General features: G+C 39.9%; 1 protein-coding gene across 1 annotated transcript; it reads left to right on the top strand.

Annotated features, from left to right (window-relative positions):
* The first annotated feature begins 1,718 nt into the window (after positions 1-1,718).
* On the top strand, positions 1,719-18,779 carry LOC140728280 (uncharacterized). Its single transcript, XM_073046776.1, has 6 exons — positions 1,719-1,864; positions 2,365-2,489; positions 5,374-5,496; positions 10,921-11,346; positions 16,571-16,768; positions 17,801-18,779. The coding sequence occupies exons 1-5, from the start codon at positions 1,798-1,800 to the stop codon at positions 16,754-16,756; spliced, it is 927 nt and encodes a 308-aa protein (XP_072902877.1). The 5' UTR covers positions 1,719-1,797; the 3' UTR covers positions 16,757-16,768; positions 17,801-18,779.
* Positions 18,780-19,490: the final 711 nt, after the last annotated feature.

Below are 19,490 nucleotides of genomic sequence, written 5' to 3'. Positions count from 1 at the left end.
CACCCTCTGATAAAAGTAATTTCTCCACATCTCTGTTCTAAATGGATGTCCTTCAATCCTGAAGTCATACCCTCTTGTCCTAGACTCCCCTACCATGGGAAATAACTTTGGAATATCAAATCTGTTCAGGCCTTTTAACATTCAGAATGTTTCTATGAGATCCCCCTTCATTCTCCTGAACTCCAGGGAACACAACTCAAGAGCTGCCAGACATTCCTCATATGGTAACCCTTTCATTCTTGGAATCATTCTCGTGAACCTGCTTTGAATCCTCTCCAATGTCAGTATATCCTTTCTAAAATAAGGATCCAAAAACTGCACACAATACACAAAGTGTGGTCTCACAAGTGCCTTATAGAGCCACAACATCATATCCCTGCTTTTATATTCTATACCTCTAGAAATGAATGCCAACATTGCATTTGTCTTCTTCACCACTGACTCAACCTGGAGGTTAACCTTTAGGGGATCCAGCACAAAGACTTCCAAGACCCTTTGCATCTCTGTATTTTGAATTCTCTCTCCAGCTAAATAATAGACTGCCCATGTATTTCTTCCACCAAAATTCATGACCATACACTTTCCAACATTGTATTTCATTTGCCACTTCTTTGCCCATTCCCTTAAACTAAGTCTCTCTGCAGGCTCTCTGTTTCCTCAACACTACCTGCTCCTCTGCCTATCTTTGTATCATTGGCAAATCTAGCCACAAATCCATTAATCCCATAGTCTAAAACATTGACATACATCGTAAAAAGCAGCAGTCCTAACACTGAATCCTGTGGAACTCCACTGATAACCAGCAGCCAGCCAAAATAGGTCCCCTTTATTCCCACTCTCTGCTTTCTGCTGATCAACCAATGTTCTACCCATACTACTAACTTCCCTGTAATTCCATATGTCTTATCTTGATAAGCAGCCTCCTGTGCAGCACCTTGTCAAAGGCCTTCTGAAAATCCAAGTACACCACATCCATTCCATCTCCTTGGTCTCCCCTGCATGTAATTTCCTCAAAAAATTGCAGTAGGTTAGTCAGGCAGGAGTTTCCTTTCAGGAAATAGTGCTGACTTTGACCTATCTCATCATGTGCCTCCAAGTACTCCATAACTCATCCCTAACTATCGATTCGAATAACTTTCCAACCACTGATATCAAGCTAATAGGTCTATAGTTTCCTTTCAGCTTCCTCCCACCCTTCTTAAATAGCGGAGTAACATTTGCAATTTTCCAGTCATCTGGCACAATACCAGAATCTATTGATTCTTGAAAAATTATTGTAAATGTCTCCACAAACTCTCCAGCTACATCCTTCAGAACCCAAGGGTGAATTCCATCAGGTCCAGGAGATTTATCCACCCTCAGACCATTAAGCTTCCTGTAAACCTTCTCAGTCGTAATTTTCACTGCACATACTTCACATCCTTGATACTCTTGAACGCGCAGATGTTTCCCACTGTGAAGACTGATGCAAAATACACATTCAGTTCCTCTGCTATCTCTGTGTCTCTCATTACAATGTCTCCAATGTAATTTTCTATTTGGTCCTATATCTAGTTAGCACCCTGGGTTGCATTGATTGCCAAACAGAAATTTGACACCACAGTCCGTGCAAAATAGATCGCTCTTTAAAAATTTTGATCATCAGTAAGATCTTCCAGGAAATGAAGGAGATGAGTAATTGCTCTGGTGTCTACTTGCATCATTATAGCATAATTTGTGCAATACATTTGAAGGGCCACGGTATATAAAAGTGGAACCAGTAAGCAAAGAGGAACGAGATTGGTGCACCTTACAACAATGCATGCAAACGAGATGAAAATCGTGATCTTTATTATTGCTGCAGTCCAGATTTTCTACTGCTCTGGCAAGTATTGAAAACTACTGTTGAATAACTGGATACTGCAGATGCTAGAAATCTGTGTCAACATACTCAAAATGCTGCAAGAACTTAGAAGGTCAAGCAGCATTTATGGAGGAAAGTGAACAGTGGATGTTTCAGGCCAAGATCTTCATCAAGACTTGACTCAGCCTGAAATGTTGATCATTCATTTTCCTCTACAGATGATGCCTGACCTGTGAGATTCCTCCAGAGTTCTGCGTGTGTTGGAGTATGGTTTGTTGATCTGATGATCTGTGTAGTATTAATCTAACAAAAGCTCAACAAGTATAATTTTACATTCTAAAATATTCTAATGTTAGTTACAGGGCTACATAAAATTGTGATTACCGGTAGATCAGTTGATAAGAAAAACTTGTCAAAAGAGGTAGACTTTAAAGAAATACAGTAAGGAGGGGAGGTTGAGGCAGAAACATTTAGCTATCAAACATATTTTGTTCTTTAAATCTGCTTTTGTTTTGTCACAGCACAAACATGTGGGGTGATGGCCCCTCCACAGGCTGAGCTGGCACTAAATGCTACAATCACAAAGGTGAATGTAGAATATGCGGTCAGTAACATCTTTGCTGTCCAAATGTGTGAGGTTGTACAGGTAAGTGCTATTAAATTCTCCTGATTCATTTTTATCTCTTGTCTAGTATTAAATAACATCAACAAGAGTTCATTTATGTGAACTTGTAGTAATCATCTTTTGGGAAATTAGATCTCTCTAGTCAAAAATAAGGGCTATTAAGGTTGGACATAGCATATTAGGAGAATGGAAGATTGTTCAGCTTACATTATAAAGAGCATAGGAAGGAAAGGACCAATTTCAGCTTGGCTGGCTGTTAATACAGCATACCAAAATGTTACTTACAGGGTTATATTTGTGTTTATCCTGTATTAATGCCTGTGGGTAAATAATTTCAAATTGGCAAACAATGTAAAGCAAAAAGGTTATGGTGGGAAGGGGGTGGGAACTACAAAGATATGTGGACAGGAGTTGTGATTTACCTGGAAAGTACTAAAAGTGCTAAAGTGACTTTATTCATTTTAGAAATGAGCATAGAAAAATTTAATAAACTGGCTGGTGGTGAAGAGGCATCAGTGCTGGACTTCGGGGCGAGAGGTCCTGAGTTCGAATCCATCCGGCTCTCTTGCACGCTCTCCATCCATGCCTGGGTTGAGTGTCGAGCTAGCAACTCGACCTCGTAAAAGAAAACCTGGAGAGGGATGGGCTCTGCCAGGTTTCAGATGCTCAAGACACGCCGTACGATGAGCAATCACCAAAAAGATCGGTGCAAAATGCTTGTCATGACGGCGCCCCGACGACTCCACCAGGAGTTAAGGGTGCACACACACACACACACACACACACACACACACACACACACACACACACACACACACACACTCACACACACACACACACACACACACACACACACTCACACACACACACACACACACACACACACACACTCACACACAAAAATTAATATCTTTTAAATTGTAAAATAATCAATGTCAAAGTTCAGAGAAATTTGGGCTTTTTTTTCATTAAAAAAAACAATGTCAGATAACCTGCAGGTGAAGCAATCAATTAGAAAAGCAAATGAAATGCTGACCTGGGTGGGAGAGTAGAGTAAAAATATCTTGCTGTATTTGTATAGGACATCTCCAGTTGTACTAGCCTTATCTTTGCCACTCATTATTTTGTACATTTCAATAAGGTCATTCTCCAAGGAATGTTGCTTGCTCCAAGGTATAGAGGCCAAGCCTGCCCAATCTCTGCTTATAACTCCAGCTCTCAAGTGTAGTTAGCATGCTTGTAAATCAGATGAAATTGAATACAACAAAATACTTCTTCTTCTTTGGCCATCCATCGATTTTGATGTTGACTGAGGCCTGGGCAAGGTTGTATGGAAGACCGGCAGTTGCCCATGCTGCAAGTCTCCCCTCTGCACACCACCGATGTTGTCCAAGGGAAGGGCAAATGCTGATACAGCTTGGTACTGGTGCCGGCGCAGAGCAATGTGTGTTCAGTGCCTTGCTGAAGGACACAACACGCTGCCTCAACTGCGGCTCGAACTAGCGACCTTCACTAGACGAACGCCTTAACCACTTGGCCACGTGCCAACGCTTAACAGAATAAGAGTTTTATTGAAGCTATCATAAATTAAAAAGAACCATTAGAATAAAAATTGAGGTTGCTAAATAATATTTGAAAACATTATCTGTGCAGAAGTTATAGGAGCACTGAACTGCAGCTGAATATCAGAAGCAGAGCAAAATGCAAAACTGCAAGTGTACATTTCATCTGAATGACAATATGTTACAAGGCTCTTGGTCTTTGAACTAGGGCTGTAAAGAAAAAGGACTTTCTAGTGGATATCTCTACGTGACTCTCCACTGAATGCAGGGGTTGATAGGGAATTAAAGAAAATGGCAATTGTGCAGAAAAGTGGATAAGATAAAGGATCAACCTTTTTTTTGTAATGATAGATAAAATTCAAGAAATCATATAACACTTCTGATCCTGTTATCTTTATTTTGATATTAAGAAACGTTAAATGACACTTCTGTAAAGGCTGCTTGTATTACGACAATGGTTTATTATTGTTGATATTTTAATATTTATAACTTGACTGTAAATTGTGTCCAAGTAAGCGGTTTTATGTTGTCATATATTTTCTCAAGTTTTTGTGAAACTCTCACTGTGAAATTTAGGTCATTAAGACAATAATGGAACTTCCCTGTTATAACATCTTTGTAAATGTGAAATAGATTTTCCATTGATCTGCTGCAGATCTAGAGGATCTAGAGGAAGCAGAAAGAGAGAGCACTTAGGGTAACATCTCCCAGTACGGACTAAAGCCAAGGGTAAGGAGTAGAAGGAACCCTGTATGTTGAAGGATAGTGAAGTTTGGATAAAGAGGGTAAAGCTTGTATATGGCAAGTACAGGTGGTACAGGCCTGTCAATAATATTAAAGAAATTAACAAGGGAAAGAGTGGCACAAAATATCATTGGTGGACTGGATTAATGTAAATCTGCAGGAGTTGTGTAAGTATATTAAGAACAAAAGGGTAGGTATGGAAAAAGTAGGGTCTCTGAGGCAATAAGACACAGGTAAGAGCCTGAAGGAGTTTTTTTTTCATCAGTATTAACAAAGGAAATGAATTTTGAACTTCAAGCAAGGAAATAATGGTAAATGTGGTACCTCTCTTCAAGAAGAACATCTGGAAATACCTACTGACTATAGACTTGTGAATCCAACATCACTAAGACAAGAGTTATTGAAAGGAATTATGTTGTAGACACTCCTGAAACTGGCCACTGCTGTAGCTTACAATGGATAGCATCCTTAGACATATCAAGTCATTTCACTTCAGTGTGGTAATGCGCAGGGATCTCAAATGACATGCTTGGATGGAAAACAATGGGTACATACTTTTAAATACTATTCATTGAATATAACATTGTTCTTCTTTTTAGTTCATTCTTCTAACAAATGGCTTTGCCCTGCTGGACATAACTATTAGTGTCCAGGAAACTGAGTGTGCCAAGAATTCTACTTTGGACCTGGCACAGTGTCCTCTGAAACCCATCTCAGATGCTGTAAGTATTACAAAGTTTGCCAGTCTCTTTTCTGTTGTCGTCTGGGGCTATTGGCACCATAGTTCGATAGTGCTATGATCTCACAGGGAATGTGTGAAGATTAGTCCTCACCTGGTTAATATTTCCTGTGGACTCCCACACAGCAGAAACTATTAAAGCGACTGTCTGTTACCTCGTATTATAGGGACAAATTTGCAGGGTTATAATGTTGTTGTGTGAACAGTGAGTGGGGAGGGAAATTGCTTGGCAGTGAGAACCGAGACTCATAGTCACGTGGAAACTGGATTGGATGAATGTACCAGCACACTGTTCAGCACTTATGTGCTAACTATTGATTTGTATAAATATTCTTGGCTTCTTCCATCTGGAAACAGGTATATATTCTCCCAGTATCTACTATCTTCATTACATTTTCAGCATCTGTAGGTTTCTGATTTTCAAATTCCATATGGTGTGTGTCAGTATCTCCCAATGATGAATCCCAATGCAACATGGTCTTGTTAGCTGTTGTGAGAGCTCATGTGCCTGGTTCTCATACGACGTTTGGTGACCAGACCATTAGCCACCCATCCTTGCCTCACAACAACTGGTTTGTTAACTTCATGGGATTCCTTTTGTTATTAAGGAATATGAGAATAAATATATACCAGAGTTAAGCAACAGAATATTTTAGTTATCTGCAGCCTTGAAATTGGATTGACCTCAGTGATTGAAGAGCAGAAACACACAGCCACCTTTGAAATGAGAGTCTTTTCCAGATATATATTTTTGATCATGTTGATTTTTGATATATTGGGGACTATTGCTAGGGGCCTGAGATGGCTGTGGAGCAGCCAGGGGCAACAAATGGTTCCAACCCTGCATCACCCACCTGGGATCAGTAGTTCATCTGCTGCCCATTTTAGCCTGGATCTGTAAATGCGCCAGTTACTGGTTTGGAGGCACTCTGTTGTGTCCATCACTAATTTGTAAATAAATTACCTTTCTCAAAGTGTCACTTCCTCATGTCACACCTTCTCTCAGATTCCCAGTGGGATCTGCCATAGACTGAAATCAACTCTGAGAAAACTCTAGCCAAAGGCTTCCTGATCTTGATTCTCCATCCCCCCTGTATGACTATCACCCTCAACAACTGATCTGATCCCACCCTCCTCTCTTAAGTTCAACTATTGAACTAAATCTGGCACTTAAAAAGCTAACACTAGTAATGTAACCATAAAAATACTAAATTATCATTTAAAAAATCTTGTTCACAGTTAGCAGATGTATGACTCCAATGCCACCATTGATTCTCAATTCCTTTGACCAAGAAGGTCAATGATCTCACAAAAAGGAGATTAATAGAACATAGAACATAAAGCATTACAGAACAATACAAGCCATTTGTCCCATGATGTTGTACTGACCCTTTAACTTACTTTAAGATCAATCTAACCCTTCCCTCTTACACATCACTCCATTTTTCTAGTACTTAAGAGTTTCTTAAATGCCCCTATGGTATCTGTCTCTATCACCACCCAAGGCAAGGCTTACCATGAACCCACCAATCTCTGTGTAAAATACTTACCTCTGATATCTTCCCCCCCCCCCTAATTTCCTCCAATTGCCTTAAGATTATGACCCCCTTGTATTGGCCATTTCTACCATTGGAAAAAAGTCTCTGGCTGTCCACTCAATCTACTATATGCCTCTTATTATCTTGTATACCTATATTAAGCCAGCTCTCATCCTCTTTTGCTCTTGAGAAAAAAGCCCTAGTTCACTCAACCTATCCTCATAAAACATGCTCTCTAATGCAAGCATCATCCTGGTAAATCTCCACTGCAACCTCTCTAAAGCTTTCAAATCCTTCCAATAATGAGGTGACCAAAACTGACCACAATATTCTAAGTGTAGTCCAACCAAGGTTTAAAAAGCTGCAACATTATTTCATGGCTCTTGAACTCAGTCCTCTGACCAATGAAAGCCAAAACACCATGCGGTTTCTTAACCACCTATAAAAATGGGGGGCAATTTTGAGGGATCTATGAACATACACCTCAAAATCCTTCTGTTCCTCCACACTGCAAAGATTCCTGCCATTAACCATGGATTCTGCCTTTAAGTTCAACATTCTAAAGTGAATCACTTTACATTTTTCCAGGTGGATCCCCATCTTTCACTTGTCAGCTCTGCATTCTGTCAATATCCTTCTGTAACCTATGACAAACTTTTACATTATCCACAACTCCATAATCTTTCATGTAATTTGCAAATGTACTAACCCACCCTTCAACTTTTTTTGTCCAAGTCACAAAGAGCAGGGGTCCAGAACAGTTCAGAACACACAATGGTCAACAATCTCCAGGCAAAATATGCCCTATCTTCTATGAGTAAGTTAGTTCTACATCCAAATAGCCAGGTTTCCCTGGATCCCATGCATATGACTTTCTGAATGAGCCTATCATGGGAAACTTAGCAAATACTAAAATCCATATACACCAAACCCACTGTTCTACCTTCATCAATGTGCTTTGTCACATCCTCAAAGAATTTAGTCAGGCTCATGACCTACCCTTCACAAAGCCATGCTGACTATCCCTAATGTGACTATGCTTCTCTAAATGTTTATAAATCCTGTATCTAAGAATCTTCTCCAGTAATTTGCCCACCACTGTAGTAAGATTTATTGGGCTATAATTCACAGGATTATCCCTGCTCCCTTTCTTGAACAAAGGAATAAAATTTGTTACCCTCCAATCATCTGGTACTATTCCTGTGATCAATGAGGGTGAACAGATCATTGCTAATGGTGCAGCAATTTCTTCCCTCACTTACCATCGTATCCCATCCAACCTGTGGGATTCATCGATCATAATATTTTTTAAAGTTCCAGCATAGCTTCCTTCTTAACAATGACATGTTCTAGCACATCAGCCTGTTTTACACAGTCCTCACAAACATTAAGGTCCCTCTCAGTACTGAATACTGATGCAAAACATTCATTAAGGACCTCCCCTGCCTCCTCCAGCTTCAGATACATGTTTCTTCTTTTATTCCTAATCGATCCTACCCTCACTCTAGTCATCCAGCTGTACTTCACATACATGTATAATACCTTGGGGTTTTCCTTATTTCTTCTCTCTAGGTCCTTGCCATGCCAGCTTCTAGCTCTCCATTCTTCAGCTCCTTCATGTCACCCTCACTGTCTTGTTTTTGCAACTTTTCAAAACCTGTCTCCCAATCTGTTCCTCGGTGTGAGAGGGTCTGTATAATACTCCCTATAGAACGATTTCTCCCTTCCTGTTTCTGACTTCTACCCACACTGACTCAGTTGAAAATCCCTCCAGAACGTTCTCCCTTTCTGCAGCTGTGATTCTATCCCTCAATAAAAATGACACTCCCTCACCTCGTTTACTGCTTCCATTGTCCTTTTGAAACATCTAAATTCCTGAACATCCAGCAGCCTTTCCTTTCCTTGTGACAGCCAAGTGTCTGAAATAGCCACAACATTGTTGTTCCATGTATGAACTCATGCTAAAAGTTTGCCTTTGTTCCTGATACTTCTCACATTAAAATTGACACACTTCAACCCATTCCACTGACTGCAATTTTGCCCTGTCAACTGCCTATTCTTCCTCACAGTTCCTTTACACACTGCATCTACCTGTACACCAACTGCCCCATCCTCGGACCTATCGCTCTGGTTCCCATCCACCTGCCAAACTAGTTTAAACCCTCCCCAGCAGCTCTAGCAAACCTGCCCACAAGGATATTGGTCCCTTTGAAGTTCAGGTGTAAGCTATCTTTTTTGTACAAGTCATACTTACCACAGAAGAGGTCCCAATGATTTACAAATCATAAACCCTGTCCCCTGCACCAATTCCTCAGCCACACATTCATCTGCCAAATCTTTCTATTCTTACCTTCACTGGTCTGGAGCAGTGGAAGCAATCCAGAGATTACTAATCATACTTTTCAGTGTCCTAGTTAGCTCCTTATATTCACTCTTCAGGACCTCACCCTTTTCCTTCCTATGCCATTGGTAGCAATATATACCTCAACTTTCAGCTGTTCACCCTCCTCCTTTAGAATGTTGTGAACCTGGTCTGAGACGTCCATTCCCTTGCATCTGGGAGGCATATACCATCTTTCACCTCCACAGAATCTCTTGTCTGCTCTTCTAACTATGGAAATCCCTATCTCTACTGCACTCCTCGTCTCCCCACTTCCCTTCAGAGCCTCAAAGCCAGTCTCAATGCCATAGACCTAAGTCGCTGAGGGCTTACTCTGGTAGTACCATAGGGGTACTCTGCACTGGCTGCCCATTCCCGTTCCCTTTCCTGACAGTCAGCCAGGTACCTGCCTCCTGCAGCTTACGGGTGACCGCCTCCTTGTGGCCTTTACATATCACCTCCTGATTGTTCTGTATGATCTATAAGGCATCCGACTGTAGCTCCAGTTCCCTAACACTGCAGCTGGATACTCTTCACACAAATGCGGTTATCAGGGAGACTGGTGGTCACTCAAAACGCCCACAGTTGACATGAGGAACACACAAATAACCTTGGATCCATTCTCTCTATTCTGGGTAGACACTCATCGACAAAGAAAGGAAGAAGGAAAGAAACTTACCAGGAACTTACCATAGCCTTTGCTTCTTCTCACCGAAGCTCCCTGAGCCAAAGCCTCAAGCTCTCTACCCTAACACCATCCACTCATACAACTGCCACTCCCACAATGGGCATTCTGCTTAAACCTCATTTCTTGTTATAGGCCTTTGCCAAGAGCCTAGTAATCCATGATATCTCAAGCCCTCCAAAAAGTTACAAAAGACCCCTCTTACTTTTTATAGCACATGCTCATTGCTCTAAGTAAGCGATTGCTCGCAAATATTTTGAGCCCACTGAAAAGCTGTGAGTGTTGCTTTTTTTAGAGTAATTTTCAACCGATGAACAAATACAAGTGTCTCTAGAGTGTGTGATAAGCTGTTCACCTTGACCTCACCTTGTCATGATGGAGAGTCAAGTGGGTTCCTGAAATCCCAAGAGTGATGTCGCCTGGGGTTTAGCTTGTGGTAGGGTCGCCCGTGGTGGTAAAGTCAAGGAAGAGTTTCCCGACAAAGAGCGATTCATCCACAATGTTAATGGTGGATCTGGTGGAAGATGATGACACATCACAATGGCAGTGAGGGTGGAGAAAGGGCTTTCAATTATCTTTCACTCCATGCTACTGGACACTGACATTGATCTGTCAAGGACCATGTAGTGGCTGCCCATTCATTAGCCTCCCCAAGTTAAACAAGGTCACACATAGGCGTTCTCCATTTAGGGACCTTACCTTGATGATAAAGCAATGCCTATAGGAATAACCCACTTAAAACTGATGATAGCACTTATAAATCTGCTGCTTTGGAAGTTTTATGGAATTACATTCTGTTTACAGGAGACTGCTAATTGTACAGGCCGAGTCCTAACCGAAGAAGACAGAGTTCGTAGTATCATTACTAAGTGCACAAATACCACAGCAGCTAACGCATTAAATCTATCAACTGCCACACCAACAACAGGCTTTGCACTAAACACAGCCAGTACCTCACCAAATCCATCAACTACCACACCAACAACAGGCTTTGCACTAAACACAACCGGAACCTCACCAAATCCATCAACTGCCACACCAACAACAGGCTTTGCACTAAACACAACCGGAACCTCACCAAACGCAACAACTGTCACACCAGTAACTAGAGAAACCTCAACAGTGAATGCAACATTAACAACGAAGATGATGACAACAACAACAACAACAAGAAATCGATCATCATCATCATCTGAAAGTAGTGAATCGTCAGAAAGATGTTCAAGAAGGGTAATTCATGGATTTTCATTGAATTTATTGTGAGAACATATGCAAAAACAATAGCATAAATATTTAATATTTTTAACTTACAATGTAAAAGTAGAGGAATTGATTTGAACACTTTTATAGAGTCATAGGACACAAAAGTTATTTCAGTACGGCACAAGAACAGGCTCTCTAACACATAATGTGCTAACTGTGATGGCAAACCAAACTAATCCTATCTGCCTACACCTGGTCAATATCCCTCCATTCCCTGCCTGCTTTTGTGCCGGTGTAAATGACCTGTCAGGTAGGCAACATAATGCAGAGTCAGGGAGCTGTACAGTAGGAAAATGGGCCCTTGACTCAATGCCATGCTGACCTTTATGCCCACCTACACCAATCCTATTTGCCTGCATTGGGGTTATGCCTTTGATGCTTTCAGGCTTTTGTGTTTTCTGAGCATGGGAGAGGGAGAAGGGAAAATGGCTGGGGTGGATATGGTCTTTAATTTTGCTGCTGTTGTATTGAAGCAGTGATAAATATAGTCCATAATCAGTTACTTCGTCTTGCTGACATGGTGCAAGAATATTATTGCAACATCACTCAACCAACCAACTCATTCCTTCATGTTTTCTTGTTGCCATTTCAGATTTACCAACAGCAGTTGTATCATCTGCGAATGTATAAATGGCAGTGAGATGTGCTAAACCACATGGTCATGAATGTAGAGAGAGTAGAGCAGGTGCTAAGTACAGCTCCTTGAGTTGCACTTGTATTGATTGATAGCAAGGAGGAGATATTATCATCAATTGGTACTGACTAGAGTCTCATGATGATGAAGCTAAGGGTCTAATTGCAGAGGGAGATACAGAGTCCCAGGTTTATTAATATTGAGGGTATGATAGTATTGAAAGTTGAGGTGTATTTGATAAATCACAGCCAGGCAAATGTTTCCCTGTTGTCTACAGTTATTTGATGTAAATTGGGGAGGGTCAAAGGGGTCATGCCAAATTCCTTTAGCCTGCTGAGAAAGTAGAGGCACTGGTGAGTTTTCTAGGCTGTGACATTTAGGTGGCTGGACCAGGACAGGCTAATGATGATGTTCACTCATAGGAACTTGAAGTTCTCATCCCTCTCAACCCAATACCATTGATGTGGGCAGGAGCTTGTGCACCACACTTTTCCTGAGGTCAATGTCTGGATATTTTGTATTGTTGTCTTTGACAGAAGGGTTCTGGTCATGATACCTTGTCACTAAGCTCTCCTGTACTCCAACTCATCTCATTTGTAATATGGCCCACACCAGTGGTATCATCTGAAAATGTATAGACAGAGTTAGAGCAGAATCTGGACATGTCATGTGTATTGCAGGAGTAGGGTAGGGATTGATGATACAACCTTGTGGGGCACAAGTGTGTTCACAATAGTTGTGGCATAGGTTTCAATGCCAATCCTTACAGATTGTGGTCTGTTGGTCAGGAGGTCAGGAATCCAGTTGCAAATGAATGTGTCAAGTTCCAGATCTCGAGTTTGGAGATAAACTCCACTGACAACCCTCTGCTGCTGATTGTAAAAGTTCACGTCTTGGAAGCTTAAATGGATCTTGGAATGTCCAGATTACAGTAGAAGAAGCATTGAATGTGTTAAAATGCAAGAAGGCAGACAAATCTCTGGATCCAGACAAGGTGCATCCACAACACTATGGGAGATTAAAGAAGAAAATGTGAGAGCACTTACACAAATATTTGCAACACCATTGTCCTCTGGCAAGGTTCCAGAAGACTGAAGGATAGCAAATTATTTAAGCAGGGATGGACAAAACCTCATCATAGGTAGATTGCAGGACTGCATTCTGAGGGATAAGATATATTTATATTTGGAAAGGCAGGACTTGATTAGGGGTAGCCAAGATAGTTTTGTGTGTGGAAGAATATATTTTAAGCGTTTGATTTAATGGCTTTGATCAAGTGATGAGGAAGGTTATTGAAGGGAGGTGATAGATGTGGTGTGTATGGATTTTGCTAGGGCTTTTGATAAGGTTCCACATGGTAAACTGTTCGAGGAGGTTAGATTGCATAGCATCCAAGGAGAGCTAGAAAACTGCCTACAAAATTGTATGGATGGTAAGAAACAGGTGGATGAATGTTTTTCAGACTGGAGGTCTGTGACTCATGGTATGCCCCAGCAGTCATAGCTGAGCCCATTGTAATTTGTCAACTATATTAATGATATGGAAGAGGCTATATGAAGAATACTTAAGGAATAGTTTGTAAGTTTGCAGATGACACTAAAATAGGTGGTGTCGTAGGCAGTGAAGAAGACTATTAAGGATTGCAGTGGGATCTTGATTGGTTGGGTAGAATGAGGAATGGTAAATATTATTTAATCTAGGTAAGTGCAATATGTTACATTTTGTAAAGATAAATCAGCAAGAGTTTAACATTAAATGGATAAACTCTGGGTACTGTTGTAGAACAGAGGAAACATGGGGTACAGATGCATAGTTCCCTTACAGTGAAATCATAGGTAGACAGTGGTAAAAAATGTTTTTGGCATGGTAGCATTCATCAGAGTATTGAATATAGAAGTTGTGAGGTTATGTTACAATTGTACAAGACTATTGTACAAAACATAGATTTTTTTGGATCATTCTTGGAATATTGTGTTCGGTTTTGATCATGCTGTTATAGAAGGATGTGATTAAAATGGAAAGAATGCAAAAAAGATTTACATGGACTTGGACATAAATTGAGGCACTGAGATATAGGGAGAGCCTGGTCCAAGTTCTGGAAAAGTGAGGTTTGTTTGAATATACATCTTGTCGGCATGATCAGGTATGAGACAAAGGGCCTTTTCTCGTGCTGTACATCTCTATGACTCTAACATTAACTGCACAGTCAGAGCACAGGGATCCCTTCAAAAAAAAATAGCACTGGATTTTGTAAGGACAATATGTTATCTTGTTCCTTCATCAGTTTCCATTAGGCCTTCGATTTTCTTTTCTTTATGAAATCCTTAACAACTGAACTTCTTGCGCATTTTAGAAGTAGCAGGCTTAACAGTCATGATATCCTTGGCATTTTCATTGTTCATCTTCATTTTTTTTGGCTATCTTCAATGGAAACAATTTCACTCTGCCTTTTAGATGACTGATTATTTTAAACACCTCTATCATCTCCACTCTTTTCCTTTTCTGCTCAAAGGAGAATAATCTCATCATCTTCAACCTTTGCTTTTAAATATTTTTGGCACCCTACCTAAGGCCTTCACAAAAATCTTAAAATGTAGTGACTTGGAATAGATGTAATAGCCAGGTTGATCTTTAATAAAGGCTCTTTATAACTTCTCCACCAATGTGCTCTATCTATGCAACTATGTTTGAAGCTCAGGTCTCTGTGTACTTTCCATAGCAACTTTCACAACCTGCTTTGCTTCTGCAAATGTTGATGGACTTAGATTTGAGTTGATGCACTTTCCTTAATATTAGATTATTTATGGAAATTAAGAGAGCACATGTTTAAGGTAGAGGAAGGAATTTTAAAGGAGATTTGGGAAGGTCCATTTTATACATACAATGTTTGATAATCTGCAGCTCAGTGTAGAGGAGGTGCTGGGGTTGGATACAATTATACTTTTATGGAGTATTTAAACGGAAACTTAATAGGTCTCTTGGATCTGTTGTACAGTATTGTCTCTCCTTCTCTTCACATGTACTACTTCTTCCTCTAGTGATGGTTCACCCTCTCACTCGTTTCTAATTCCTCATCCTGCTCCCAATGGGTGCATTTCAGTGATAGCATATCTGGCTCATGCTCAGAACCAAGATTTGAGCTCAGCCGGCTACAACACAGCCCAAGACAGTGAGAAGTGTTCCATATTTTCTCACATGGCCAAGGATATACTGTACATTTAATGAGAACAAGGTGACCTGTAATGTATCCATCATTCAAGCTCCTTAAATTCACTGATACTTCTGTTCACAATTATTAACTTGCTTTTACTATGTTATTCTAGGTTAGTTAGACTGACTGCACTGCAGCACTCATCAGCATCTCATCCCATCCCTGCCCCACAGTCCCAAGGGGAAAACTGTAGCACACAAAGCTTTCCTATCATCAGATTTTGTTGGTATTGGATTTAACCAGCATTATTTTAAATAACCTTTGGAATGAGTTCCTTTGAGAAGTCTAGCATGGTACTGACATCAAAACAAATCTCAGCCTGTGAGTTTTACTGATGCTGGAAGCTTTGGACCAAATTAAAGCAAACCTGGACAGAAATACCTATATTCCATGATCAGTGACAGTGCCCCGGATATGGTATAGTGGCTTAAAGTAGGGAAATATGCTAGCCCAGCACCATGACTAAGTTCCATTTGTCAGTAGGTGCCCAATGCCACTGTGGGCTTAAGTAGCTGAACTGTATTAATCATGGAATCCAACAGCACAGGCTTCCCAGCTCTCAGACCGGGAGATCTATCAGCTGAGGACATACCAAGAAAACTTTAGCATTAGGATAAAATTAGCGCAAAAGCTCTTTGCAATTGCTGAGAGGAATTGGCTGCTAGGTTTTAGTTTTTAGTTCATTTAAGTTAGATCACAATTTGCATGAAAATATAAAAACTGTTTTTAACTTTACAGTTACTTATGAGTAGGTACAGGCTGCTCTCTAATGTTAGAGACTATGAAACACATTCGTTTCAATCCAGTCTTGGTGACAGCTATAACAGCTAGTGAGTCTGAGAATGGGAGCCACACCGAAGCTGTTCTATAGTGTCACTACCCTAATATATACTCGGCTGCAACAATGAGCTGATGGCCAGGTCTCTAAGAGAAACCTGCACTAGATGCCACGTTGGAAGAAGAATGTGTCCCAGAGTGGCCTGTGATTTGGGGTAATGGTATAACTGTCCCAATATTATAGAATAGCCTGCATCAAGGAGTTTATGAAAATCAGGCCACACATTACTGAGAACATAATGCTTATGTTCTCCTGTTAAGTGTTAAAAACTATTAATTCGAATTTTGCATGCAGTCACAGAGCCACACCCTGAAAACTTCCCTAAGCTACCTAGTGGAGGTCCAATCATTCTGACAATCAGGTGCTTAGAATGGACAGGTCTGTTTGCATATAAGATGTGCTTAATTTGAGCAGAGGCAGATTCAAAGATGCTTTCATAAACATCAGCAGAAAAAGGGCATTATTTTCTTTTGAGTAACTGCATAAATAAAACATTTTATCCTCAAAGTTTGGCTGGAGAAGATATTGGTTCTGCAGGAGGAGAAATGGTTGGAGAAGAGGCAACAGGAGGAGGTGGAGGCCTGGGTACAGAAGATGGCAAAATATAAGACAACTGAACTTAAGCCAGATCATTCCATACAGGAGTGCTTATGCTACAACTACACCTTACAAGGCAGAGGAAAATGGAGAGTAAAATGAAGGCTTGGTAAGTATCAACTCAGTTACTGTTATCTTCTGAAAAGGAAATTCTCATTTTGTTTTATTTGTGTAATTACATAATTGCATAAAATAGGCCATCTCACGCAGTTGAGTTTTCCTGATATTTATCCTTCAAATGAGCACAAATCCTAATTCCAGTTCAAATGAAAGTTCTTTGGCCTGAAACATTATTGCAACGTCTTTTTCACAAACATGGCCTGATCTGCTGAGTATTTCCAATATGTATCTTATGTTTATTTTCAAATTTCTAGCCTCTGTCATTTTCTTGATTTTCATTCACTAATCCCTTTTTCCTATTGAGATCTTGTAAATAAGCTTATATGGAAATGAAATAAATAATCATCATTTGCTTTAACATCCTTTACTTATCCAACTGCCCATGAACGGAGTTGAAATTTCTGAGTATTTGTTCTTGTTTTTTTGCAGTAAGAGCATTTCAAATTAAATAATTTATTTCATGTTCACACAACTAATATTACATGACAAACACACAAAAGCAGTCAATTTCTACACACATATGTCCAAGGGGAAGACAATTTAATTTATTGTTACTTAAGGAAAATGATTACCAATAAGAATTTTGAAAAATGATACGTTAATGTTCAGTTGAAGCCATGAGAATCATTCAGAACCACTTTCATTACCAATAACTTCAATGAAGTGAAATTTGTTGTTCCATGTCAGTGGTGCAGTATAAAGGCATAAAAGTTACAATAAATTACAAAATAAATAGTGCAAATATAAGAAATTGTGTGGTAGGGTTCATGGGTTCATGTATCATTCAGAAATCCAATGGCAGAGGGGAAGAGGCTGTTTCTGAAAGAGTGAGTGTTTTCAGGTTCCTGTAACTCCTCCCCAAGAGTCGTAATGGGGGGGGGTGGGGGGAAGAGTACGTCCCAGTAGATGATGATCTCTTGTGATGGAAGTTGTCTTCTTGAGGCACCAACTCTAGATAATGGGAAGGTTTATAGCTCTGACGGAAACTTGAAATAAATAAACTTTTCAATTTGAATTTCAGATTTTATGGTAAAACCAATGGATGAAGATATGAAGACAAATAGAATTAGTCCATATGAAAAAAATTCTTTGTCATAAAAACGTAACTTTACACATAACGATTCATTTTTGATTATCAATACTGTGCTATTAAATCATTAGTATTTTATGCAATAGCTTTCAATGGAATTTACAAAGTTCTTGCTGTTGGTAAATTGGTTTGAGCTATTTTCTATTCCAAATGTCCTCAAATAAGAAGTAGAATTATATTATTGGGTTTAGCTAGGTCTGACCTCAGGGCATAGCTGCCTGGTGGTGAGCATTCCTTAATGAAGGCATGTTAATTGTGAAATTGGACCAGATTCCTTCAAGTGGGATTCATGTAAACATTACTGACATCTTCCTCTCATTATTGGTATAACATTCATTTCCATCCATGTTGCCATCAGCTGTAGGATGTTTTGTATTAGGGTCATAGAACAGACTCAGAAGAACTAGGAACACATCACTCTAGGTTATAGGTTTTTCTGCTCTTTATATAAAATTTTCACAGTTAGAGAACTTTAGAATGTATTTTTCTGCTGGGATATTCACTCACATTGAATGTGAGTCATCTCTCACTCCTCTGCAGCCTCTGTCATTTAATTAAAGGATTTGTTGTTTCTGTCCATCGGCCATTGGGAACTGTGTCTTCTCTGGATGATGCACAGTAAGGTATAGTGATCTGTAAAATTGGATGAAGTCCCATCATCAACAGTTCATATCATGCATCTGCACCTTTCTGGATGGAAACTACCCCATAGCTGCTTGAATCAAAATATTTTCCAATTTCCTTGCATGGAATATAATTTGGTGTTGGTGATTAAGGCAAGAATGTTTGAAATGCCAAAAATAGAGGTATAATCCATTGTTTGTTGAGAGATTAAACATCTGATCCTTGGGGTTCAGCAAATGAAGATGACAGTCAATTCAGATATTTATCTATTTCTTTAAATGCTGAGATTTTTAGCTATCTTAATGTTAATAGTTGTCTTAATTCTTATATTGAATAAAAATCTAATCATCAGAACCTTCTGAATGTCTTATGACCTTTTATTAATGGGAAGAATTAAGTCTTGAAGCTCAATTCGTTTCAGAAGATCGTTGCACCGAAAATAAGTAAACACCACTTCTCATTAAATCGTGAATTCTGCCATCGCCATCAATTGCATTAAAGCTCAGGTACAATATCTAATGGCCGTTTAATCCACTGATCGTCCTCTCTGTGTCACAAGGTGGAACAAGTTTCTCACCTTTTGTCAGGTCATGAATGGTTGGGTAAAGAGATGATGGCTGCAGTAATCAGATATTAAGCCACTAGCTTTCCAGCAAAGGCATTAAATTGTGAAAAGATTAAATGAAGATACCTATTAATGTCAACACACATGCAGAGTTAATCAGAGTTAATGCAGGAAAGAGACAATGAGGTAGAAGGTCAGCCATGATCTTACTGAGTGGTAGAGCAAGCACAGGGCTGTAAGGTCAATGATGTTGTAAGATAGACACAGAAGGGAATTGTTGGTTTCAGTCAGATGTCTCATTAATGGGGTGCTGAACCATTTTGGGGACATGTTACTTTGGCTTTGGGGTACTAAACAGATGCTGCCCCAAATAGCCGCTCCAATTCATAAGCCTGGTCGTGCATCAGCTCCTGGGTTCAAGAAACGTTACAC

The sequence above is a fragment of the Hemitrygon akajei genome, chromosome 5 (assembly GCF_048418815.1).
Source record: "Hemitrygon akajei chromosome 5, sHemAka1.3, whole genome shotgun sequence".
NCBI classification, from domain to species: domain Eukaryota; kingdom Metazoa; phylum Chordata; class Chondrichthyes; order Myliobatiformes; family Dasyatidae; genus Hemitrygon; species Hemitrygon akajei.
Note: the sequence above shows the minus strand (reverse complement) of the source record. Positions and strands in the feature narration are given on the sequence as shown.

Bases quoted from the DNA above. Each gene is read 5' to 3' on its own strand.
- LOC140728280 (XM_073046776.1), top strand. From the start codon at position 1,798: ATGCATGCAAACGAGATGAAAATCGTGATCTTTATTATTGCTGCAGTC. The intron at 1,865-2,364 runs GCAAGTATTGAA...GTTTTGTCACAG, and splicing joins CCAGATTTTCTACTGCTCTG to CACAAACATGTGGGGTGATG. The intron at 5,497-10,920 runs GTAAGTATTACA...TTCTGTTTACAG, and splicing joins TGAAACCCATCTCAGATGCT to GAGACTGCTAATTGTACAGG.